Genomic DNA, 10,573 nt, shown 5'->3' with positions numbered 1-10,573 from the left:
ATCAGTGACAACCTCGATAGGTGTTAGAGAGGCTCACTGACGCAACAGTAGTAGTTACCGTGGAGGTAATTAACATAGGTTGTTTCGTTTTCTATCCCGATTTGTTTCCCTGACAGATAACGCATTTTTTAATATAATTTTTCACGTCTTGTTTTAGATTTTTCCATTGATATTTCATTTTTAATCTTTTTATTGTACGGGAGGTACCCTGGTGACCCCCTACTAATATATCATGATATTCTTTAATTATTTGATTTTTTTCGTCTTCCGTAAAATATTGTTCTTTATAAATTGTTACTTCTATACCAGTGTTTTTAAAAATAAAACGAAACATTGCACGTACGCGTTCGAAGCAGGTTAAAGTCGTTAACCCTTCTAATCTAATTATTGAAAATTTCTTAATTTGTTCACTGATACAGAATGTTTTAATTTCCATTATCGCATTATAATATTGCTCCGCGTTCATTTCGGTATAATGATTATTTTTTAGATTATACATTATTATTACCCTATTTAATTGCTTAACAACAAAAAATCTATTCTCATTAAATGTTATTTGACCCAGTAAATTGTTATTGGTAATAATCTCTCTAATTGCCGGATGCGTTATTATTTTATCACTTGTTATATGTAAAATTATGTTTTCTTCGAGTTTTACATGTTTAATACTACCTTCGATATCGTTTACTTTAGACTTAAATATTGGTTTATTTTCCGCGTTTTTAAATTCATCGAAACCATTAATTGGCTCATTATTTTTAACTATGCGTATACGTGATAAACAATCCGCGTTTGCATGTTGTGGACCGGCTCTATAAATAATTTCGTAATCGTACTCTTCGAGTTGTAATCGCCATCTCATTAATTGTGACGAAACGTCCTTTATGTTAAATAAGTATGTTAACGGTCGATGGTCGGTTATTATTTTGAATTTTTTTCCGTATAGGTACGGTCTAAAGTATTTAACTGCCCATACTATCGCTAACAATTCTTTTTGGATCACGCTGTAATTTGTTTCTGCTTTATTTAACGTCCTACTTGCATAAGCTACTGGTTGATCTTTTGGTAACTCTCCTTGCGAAAGGACAGCCCCAATTGCATACTGACTTGCATCTGTCATTAGATTAAAATCCCCATTTTCCCAATTTGGGTATACTAATAGAGGTGGGTTCATTAAAGCTTTTTTTAATTCCTGAAAAGCGTCCTCGCACATATCTGTCCATACGAAAGGTGTATTCTTTTTTAATAAATTCGTTAGAGGTTTAGCTATTTTGGCGAAATTGTCAACGAATCGGCGGTAATAATTAAGTAACCCTAAGAAAGATTTAACATCTTTCTCGGTTAACGGTCTCGGATAATTTTTAATACAACTTAACTTATTCGGATCTGGTGTTACCCCGTTTTCGCTAATCAAATGCTCTAAATACAAAACCTTTTTACGCAAGAATGCACACTTCGTTGGTTGTAATTTCAGTTTATGTTTTCTCAAACGCGTGAACACTTGCTCTAATTTGTTTTGGTGATCCTAACCAATGATACCATCAGATTATCCATTCCAATTTAAGAGAATGCAGATAAAAATAAAATATAAATAATAATACAAAAATCGATAATAGCAGGGCTTGAAATCGATTAATATCGATAAAAATCGAAAAAAAAAAATATTATAAAAGTTTTTATTACTGACAGCAGAACAAAAAATTATTTATGATCGGATTATGCTGGCTGTTGCTGCTGAACAAGGCGGTTTTTTTTTTCTTGGATGCACCCGGTGGAACCGGTAAGACATTTTTAATATCGTTGATTCTTGCCAAAATACGGTCGCAACAAAAAATCGCATTAGCTGTAGCATCGTCAGGCATTGCGGCTACTTTAGGATGGTGGGCGAACAGCACATCCAACATTCAAGCTGCCATTGGACGTTCATAATAAACCAGATGCAATGTGTAACATCAAAAAGAATTGTGGAATAGCTGCAGTGTTGCGGAAGAGTTCTATAATAATTTGGGATGAGTGCACAAAGGCACACAAATATTCACTTGAAGCACTAAACAGAACTATGCAAGATTTAAACAGCAATAATAAACTTTACGGTGGTGCTATCTTACTTTTGTCTGGTGACTTCCGGCAGACCTTACCGGTTATACCTCGCTCTACTTTCGCGGACAATTTTTGCACTGTTGTTCAGGATAAAAATGATTTGATTCAGAGTATTTTCCCGGATATACAGAATAATTATTTGAATCATGAATGGCTTAGTCAACGGGCGATTTTGGCAGCCAAAAACGTTGATGTTGACGAAATTAACTTCCAGATACAACAGTTGTTACCAAGCGATCTGATGTCATTTAAATCAATCGATACTGTTGTTGACGAAAATGAAAGTGTAAATTTTCCGAAAGAATTTTTAAATTCATTAGATATCCCTGGAATGCCACCACATAATCTTCGATTAAAGATTGGTTCCCCCATTATTCTCCTCCGTAATTTGAAGCCACCTCAATTATGTAACGGTACGCGTTTGGTCATCAAAAAGATTACCGGAAACATTCTTGAAGCAACCATTTTGTCTGGTAAGTTTAAAGGAAAAGTGGTCCTGCTGCCACGTATTCCGATGATACCATCAGATTCTACCATACCCTTCAAAAGGCTACAGTTTCCAATTCGTTTAGCTTTCGCCATGTCTATAAGTAAATCTCAAGGTCAAACAATGTCCATTTGTGGTTTAGATTTGGAAAATCCATGTTTTTCTCATGGGCAACTATATGTTGCGTGTTCACGTGTTGAGAAACTGTCGAATCTATTTGTGTTAGCTAAAGACAGGTTAACCAAAAGCATTGTGCACCGATTGGTGTTAAATTAAATAGAAAAATTAAAAGTATTTATAATTTAAAAAATTAGATATTAACATTTAAAAGTTTAAGACTGTCTGCTTAATATCAAGTGTAAGAACATTTAGCCACAGCAACGCGTGGCCGGGTCAGCTAGTAATACATAATATACAATATTGTATTATGTAGAAATGCCTCGAAAAAACAGTGTTTGAAAAAATTGTTATTAAATAGGTACCTATAGTTAAATATGTTGCAACCGGATATTATTCTTAAGTGTGGATTTCAAAGTGTTGTCAGTGATTTTAACTTCAAAAACAATAAAGGTGTAAAACTTTTTGAAAGTGAACATGTACATTCGGTTACTGAAATTATTCAACCAAATGGATATTCATTTATCACCAGCTATGTTATTCGACAGATGTCTGTTACATTGCCATCTTATAAAGTGACACTAGAGGTTAATATTATTTTCAATTTTGTTTCCAACTTAACACAATAATTTTAAATAGAATATCTGAAATGTAATATTTAGATACTTATAAATTATAACCTACCTACTTTTACTATTAAAGATTGATCATATGAGGAATGTCATAAATAGTACTTGTGAGTGCCCAGCTGGTGCATCAAAAAAGTGCAAACATATCGCAGCTACAATTTATTACATAAATAATGAAGAAGTATTATCAAAAACAACAGTTTCACAAGAGTGGGGAAAGCCTTCGACAGCAGGTACAATGAAATATAAGAAAGGAAAAACAATTGAAAAATTATTTCCAAAAAAAAGAAAAGAATTATGTTATGATGACGAGGGTGTAAGTCATAAATCTCTAGTAAATAATTATGATATTTTATCCGTACCATGTATTTTAAGCAAAATGATTAAAGAGGAACAGCAGTATAAGTCTTGGGTAGAGATTAGAAAGTGTATAGAATCTATTTTAGATGAAGTTGAAGATCATTTTGATCAGATTTACATGAATGAGATACTAACTAAACAAAATGAATGTGGCATTATTTTTAACTGTGGATCTTACTTTCCTTTAAATTTAAATGACAGTAATTATTACTTTTCAAAAATTATGATAAATTCTAGTGAAATTAAAAATATTTTTAATAAAACAAAAAGTCAATCAAATCAATGTGATTTATGGAATGCAGTTAGAAATTCTAGAATATCTGCCAGTATAAAAGCTCATAGGATTAAATCAAGTAAAAATTTAAGTTTTGAAAACCAGGTAAGTCTTGCTGTATCTCTACTGAATGAAAAATCATTAGGTTACCAAGGAAAGATAAATGTTGCATATGGTAATAAGTATGAAGAAACAGCAGTAGAGTTGTATTCTAATATCTTTAGTGTTACTATTATAAAGTGTGGTGTTATAATTCATTCTCATAAACCATGGCTTTGCGCCAGTCCAGATGGAATTGTAATAAAGCGAGGGCAAATAACCAAAGTGTTATAAGTGAAATGTCCAATTTCATGCAGGTCAAAACCAATAGTTGATCATGTGAATAAAGTTTGTAATGTACCATACCTAAAATATGAAAGTAATAAAATTGTTCTTAAGTCAAGTCATCAGTACTTTACTCAATGTCAGATTTTAATGTTTTGTTCAGGACTAGAGCAGTGTGATTTATTTGTTTATAATACTATTGAGCCTATAACTGTTACTGTTGAAAAAAATATATTGTTTTTAGAAAAATTAATAACAAGATTAGAATACTTCTATTTCAATTTTTATTTAACTATTGTAACATAATATGTACCTATGGAAATAAAATAAAATGTATTACCTACTAGATTAATATTAATAATAATGTTTTATTTAGTAATAGTTTAATATTATTAACATGAATCTAGGTCGAGTGTTAGAAAGTCATGTGTCATAATGTCGAGTGTCATAAAATCAATTGTTATAAAATTGTATGTTATAAAAGAAATTTCTCATAAACGTCATTTGTTATAATTTTTTTTTTGTTTATAAATAATCATTTTTTAGATGACGATTTAATTTAATTTAAAAAATGACACCTAATATCATATAAAAATAATTAATAATTCAAAATTTAAAATTTAAAATAATACGATATAAATAAAATATAATAATTAAATGTAAGTAAATCTAAAATTTTAAATTAGAGGCGATAGCTCTTAAAAATTCACTAATGTCATACTCAGGATTATCTTCTAATCTTTTACAAATATTTTGTAGTCGAATGTTATGATTACTTATTTTTATTTGAGTTGCTGAGTTTGTAATGAGGCGTTCTATGGTGACTTCTGTTTCTTTTTGCTCCTTCTGTATGCCTCGGATAAATTTGTACAGACCTTAAACAAGATTTTTAATTTTTATTACTTTCCTATAATTAGGTAGTAGTTAAAACTAATATAAATACCAGGGTGTGATGTAAGAAGCCGGTGAATTTTATTATGCCAACCTTCCGCAGAGTTTGATGTTCTAGGAATTCCGGTTAATGTCCTTGAAGAGACAGACCACATTTCAGGAGGGAATATAGGTTCATGTCTTTTTGGTGTTCTATTATTTCGATACCGCATTTTAATTTTACCAAGTATATAATTTTCCTCGAAATATGACACAAGTAGCTGTTCATTTTCGTCATTGCTAAATTCCAATTTTAGATTATTCCAAACGTCCTTTACCAAATTTACAGGAAGAAATGCCAATGCTAGTATTTTTCGAGCCAGTAGATTGAATTTATCGTCATTTTGATACTTATTGCTGAGACCAACGTTTTGGATTTTTCTGTAAATAGATTGTGTAAAATGAAAAAAACACGCTGAATGTATTGCAAAATTGAATACTTCATTAATGGCATTTATTGACGCTAACTCAAAATCGGTAATTATTTCTAAATTCGAATTATCTTTAAAATCTATTCCGTTTTCAAATGCAAAGTTATTAATATTTGTAAACAACTGGATGTATAAATCTTCATCTTTGGAAGTCATCAATGCATAAACTAATGGGACAACAGTTTTGTTATTTCTTCTTTCAACTGACCCGTGTATAACAAATAATTGATTAAACAATGAAGGACACGATTTAAATGTACCATCCATTACCCAAAATGATGCGCTTTTTAAAAGTAAACAATTTTCAACTGTAGTAAATATCATAACAAAATCAGTGTCCCTATGAAATGATTTTATTAAAAATAATTTGTTATCCAATGTATGTTTAAGTATTTCGGGTACAGCAATTTCATTAATTGATTTTGGCTCACTACATGTGTGACCCATTCTTCGACGTTTTATCAAACATCTCGTCGAATTTTTAGAAATTTGTGATGCAATAGATACAGATGTGGACATTATCGACTCTTGATAAATTTTAGATGTAGTATCATTTGTTTCATCAGCTTTTCTTTTGATACCTTGTTTGACTTTTTTAATTTGTAAATATTGTGGGTCTGGCCCATGAGAATGGTCATTTATTGAAAAAGGCTTACCTTTTGGATCAATAATATGAATATTATTTTTGAAAATCGTCTGTATACGAGCTCCACATCGACAAATCCAATAGAACACAAGATTATCATCAGTTTTTCTTTGATATTGTCTATTGTATATGTATAAATAGCCATTTATGTCCAACGTATCACGCTTTTCATGAATAGACGGAGTGACGGTCAAAATTAATTCCATTTTCGTAAAAAAAACTAAATAGTTTAGGTACTTGTGTTTAATAGTTTAATTGTTTAGTTTAATATTTTAATTTCGTAAATTTTTAGTTTAGACTGTTCAAATGCTATACTGTAATAACTTCAATATAAATGGTAAATAATTTGAGAACGTATTTCGTATTTTATCGTATTTCGATAAAATGTTATTGTGTACGCCATATCACCCAAATCTCTTGGTCACGGTATAATCCTTTTATTGTTATTCTTATTATTACTTATTATCTTATGTGTACGCCATATCGCCCAAATCTCTTGGTCACGGTATAATCCTTTTATTGTTATTGTTATTGTTATTCTTATTATTACTTATTATCGTATAACTTATATTCTGATATTGATTATTATATTATTATTTGCACTTTCGGTGATTGCGCTGTCCGGTTTCTGTCACAGAACACGGTACCTATCTGTTGAAATTTGTCACAGAAATAATACCTTTGGTTAAAAGATTAATTTGACCCGATAAATACAACACAAATAATTTCGATGGAATTTTTATTTATTCAATTTTAGAATTATTTATAACAGATGACGTTTATGAGAAATAATTTTATAACATATGATTTTTATGATACCTGAGTTTATGACACTCGACATTATGACACTTGACTTTCGAACATTTGACACGGTACCTATTAACATTTATTCCTTTATGATAGGACTTTGTAAATTTGTTAGTACACAACAAATATGTATAATTTCATCTGTGGATGGTAATAAATCTACTGTAATTTTATTTAAAATTGAATATGTTTTCAATCTTGAAAAAACCCGTTCAATATGTATGCGCACACTAGCAACAGAATATGTTTGTAATACTTCTTCTTCGGTGAATCTTCTGTTATGAAGAATGGGTGGAACAACTAAAACACTTTTAACATTTTCACAACTCACTTTAATTCCAGGGAATCCTTTGTCTGCCATGACTTCATCATTTGGTTCTAATTTTGATAGAAACCCACAGTCGTTTGTTATAAATGTGTCACTGCTTCTTCCGCCATAGCATTTGGAAACAAAACTTATGAATCCACTAGGAGTTATGGCAACTAACACTTTTATAGTATAAGTGTTTTTGTAATGTGAGTACATGTAAACCCTTTGTTCGACTGTACTAGGCTGTTCTGTTTTGATTTCTGTACAATCTATTATACAACGACAATTTGGATAATTACTTTTAAACGCTTTAGGCAAAGTATTAAACACAGTTTTTTTGTCAGGCCAAAATATAAAATGTTTTGTTTGAGATGTCAAGGCATATAATATATTATAGAAAACTCTAGTCACAGTTGTAGGATTTATATTAAATATAGCACTTATAGCAGAGTACGTTACACCTAATTTTATTTTTAGAAGAAAAATTAATAACCTATTTTCTTTTGTTATAGAACTATTTGATGAAACTGGTATAAAAGAAAGTAAGAGATTGAATACTTTAAATGTAGTACCCGTAAGACCTTTTAATTGTTGCTCATTACAAATTGAATGAAAACCACTAAAATGGTTCAAGTGGATATGAGATATATCAGGACCACATGCTATATCTGTTACATTTTTTTTTAAAAAAGTATTATTGTGAGTGACTGGTATACATGCTTGTGTTCCAACATCATTACTTGTTTTACTGAATAAATATTCAAAAGTAAAAATATTAATATCAGTGTCAAATGACACCTGAGTACTAATAGTACAACTAATTTTGTCAATATTACTAAATGTCAGTGGCGGCTCGTAGATAGGGGCGATGGGGCGATCGCCCCCCTTTTAAAATTATCATTTATTACAAATTTATAAGTTTATTATCAATTTTTAATTTTATATTGTAGTATAATATTATCAAAAATAAAAATTGTGTTTTCTATAATATTTACATTATTAAGTATTATGAAAACATTATCAGATAATGGGAGTTTAAAAATCAATCATTCAACACTGTAGCTTCTGAAAATCGATAACCGATAACGATTTACCAAGATCCGCTAGCAGCGCATGCCATGCTTGGGCGATGTTAAAAGTCGCTCGTCATAACTATGATCGGAATACAAAAACTAAGAAGGGGGAACACAATAATAATACTGCCGCCGGGGCGATGATTTTAATCGCCCGATACACATGGATTCCAAACTTGCGTATATTTATTATTTACTTTGTGCAGTCATAACTCGCAATCAATTATTTCAATTTGATATTTTTTTTTACAAAAATATATACTGGAATTATTAAGTTTTTAATCATGGATTCATCCACACATAAAAATGTTATTAAATTAATTTAATTAAATAACCATTATTAATATTATTTGTGTTCGATACCTACTTTCCATAAATAAGCAATTTTATATCGCCCTCCCACTTTCAAAGCACACGAGCCGCCACTGCTAAATGTAGGCAATTCATTAACAGTTGATTCAGTAGATTTAGTCACAATAATATTTAAAGAAGCTTTCTGTTTAATTTCTTGACGCTGACGATTTCGTTGATACCGATCATTTTGTTGTTGTTCATTAATACATATTTTTTTATAAACTGCAGGAAACAATGAAGGAATATAATATGAAGGACTTTTGGGATCCTTGGATTTTCGGTTGCCAATAAAATGTTTACTGCAAATTAAACTGTGATACTTTGGTTGCCATAATTGACCATTTTTACTGAAATAAAAAAATAAAATATGTTGAGTAGGGAGGTAGGTACTATAGTTTTTCATAAATAATACAATAATTAAACTTGTGTGTATACACTACTATAGGTACAAATATTTATTTTTTGTAAAGTGCATATTAATTTAAGTGCTACTAATGAGTTAAATACCTATTTAAATTTAAAATGTGTAATGATTTACTTACTCCAACCGATTAACAGCTTTTATCCAACGATGTTTCAAATCTTTTTCATGAGGTTTATTTGGAAAACTATAAAATATTAAGTCTCCTTTATTTTTATAAGTATTATCGCAGTTTACCACACAGCATATTCGATTACTCATCTTAAAGTTTTCAACAATTTCAATAAAAAAATGTTTATTTAGAATATTAGATCTTTTTCGTACTAGTTATAAATAGGTATTAAATTATAAACACAAATCACAATTTATTATTATAAATTGTAATACATATGTAGCTAGGTAGGTATCACATATTCATAGTACAATCAACTAAGATTATAACTAAGTTTGTGGTACATACTTAATAGTTAATACTAATAATATTTAATATTTATTATAAACACTTATAGTAGGTATATAATTCAGTAATAATAAAAGAACTTGTAATTTTATCCACTGGGAGCGCTTACGTACATTTGCATGTTGTCTATACGTCGTTTGACCCGTACAATTTTTACGATTCGCGTGTCACGAAACCGTAAATCGCATATTTATTGTCGTTTAGAGTGTTTCCGACGTATTCGTTTACATTTTTTAATCGTATACGTATTAACGACGTACCGAGTTTATTATCACATACACAAATCACGATATCCCCCAAAGGTATGCGATTAAAGGCATTACAACGACTGAAGAGCAACGATTTTGCGATTTTTTTGTATATAATAAACACGATCTGACGTACGTCAACAACGATACGCACGTTTCTTTTTTTATATAATATTATTATTATATATATATATATATACACATATAATCGTATTTCGTACGCTATCGAGACGATAAGGTCGCGGAGACACCGAAAACAAAAAAACGCGTGACGATACGACCGGAGAACGCGTTTTCCGGACGCGACGGGCGCGAACGGGACGAAAAAGACCCGCTCCGGGCCGTAGCGTCGAAAACGCGACGGAAAGAGGTCTCGAAAGGCCGGAAAACCGGGCGAAAAGCGGAAAAAACGGTATATAATAAAAACAATAACAATGAGTAATGAGCAAATGAACCGATAACGACGGCCGTTGGAGAAACGATAACGACGGAGAGATAATACGGGAGAACGACTGGAAGAAAAAAAACGGAATTTTTCGATTGGTCGGGACACTAAACCTATCGGCCCGTGTAGCAACTATTCTTCGTTTTATATTATAAGA

At 30.7% G+C, this 10,573-nt stretch overlaps 2 protein-coding genes across 2 annotated transcripts; one reads left to right on the top strand and one right to left on the bottom strand.

Moving 5' to 3' along the window:
• The first annotated feature begins 1,942 nt into the window (after nucleotides 1-1,942).
• LOC112592044 (ATP-dependent DNA helicase pif1-like) lies at nucleotides 1,943-2,863 on the top strand. Its single transcript, XM_025336009.1, has one exon. The coding sequence runs from the start codon at nucleotides 1,943-1,945 to the stop codon at nucleotides 2,861-2,863; it is 921 nt and encodes a 306-aa protein (XP_025191794.1).
• Nucleotides 2,864-7,184: 4,321 nt separating this feature from the next.
• LOC112592045 lies at nucleotides 7,185-9,524 on the bottom strand. Its single transcript, XM_025336010.1, has 3 exons — nucleotides 9,385-9,524; nucleotides 8,892-9,189; nucleotides 7,185-8,300 (listed from the first exon to the last, which is right to left on the bottom strand). The coding sequence occupies exons 1-3, from the start codon at nucleotides 9,522-9,524 to the stop codon at nucleotides 7,185-7,187; spliced, it is 1,554 nt and encodes a 517-aa protein (XP_025191795.1).
• Between the last annotated feature and the right edge of the window lie 1,049 nt (nucleotides 9,525-10,573).

This window comes from Melanaphis sacchari, unplaced genomic scaffold (assembly GCF_002803265.2).
Source record: "Melanaphis sacchari strain LSU unplaced genomic scaffold, SCAv2.0 Contig1541_pilon_pilon, whole genome shotgun sequence".
In the NCBI taxonomy this organism is placed as follows: Eukaryota; Metazoa; Arthropoda; class Insecta; order Hemiptera; family Aphididae; genus Melanaphis; species Melanaphis sacchari.
This window is presented reverse-complemented; position numbering and strand designations above follow the sequence as displayed.

Bases quoted from the DNA above. Each gene is read 5' to 3' on its own strand.
- LOC112592044 (XM_025336009.1), top strand. From the start codon at position 1,943: ATGTGTAACATCAAAAAGAATTGTGGAATAGCTGCAGTGTTGCGGAAG.
- LOC112592045 (XM_025336010.1), bottom strand. From the start codon at position 9,524: ATGAGTAATCGAATATGCTGTGTGGTAAACTGCGATAATACTTATAAA. The intron at 9,190-9,384 runs GTAAGTAAATCA...TTTTTATTTCAG, and splicing joins AAAGCTGTTAATCGGTTGGA to TAAAAATGGTCAATTATGGC. The intron at 8,301-8,891 runs GTGGGAGGGCGA...TAATTTTAAAAG, and splicing joins GCGGCTCGTGTGCTTTGAAA to GGGGGCGATCGCCCCATCGC.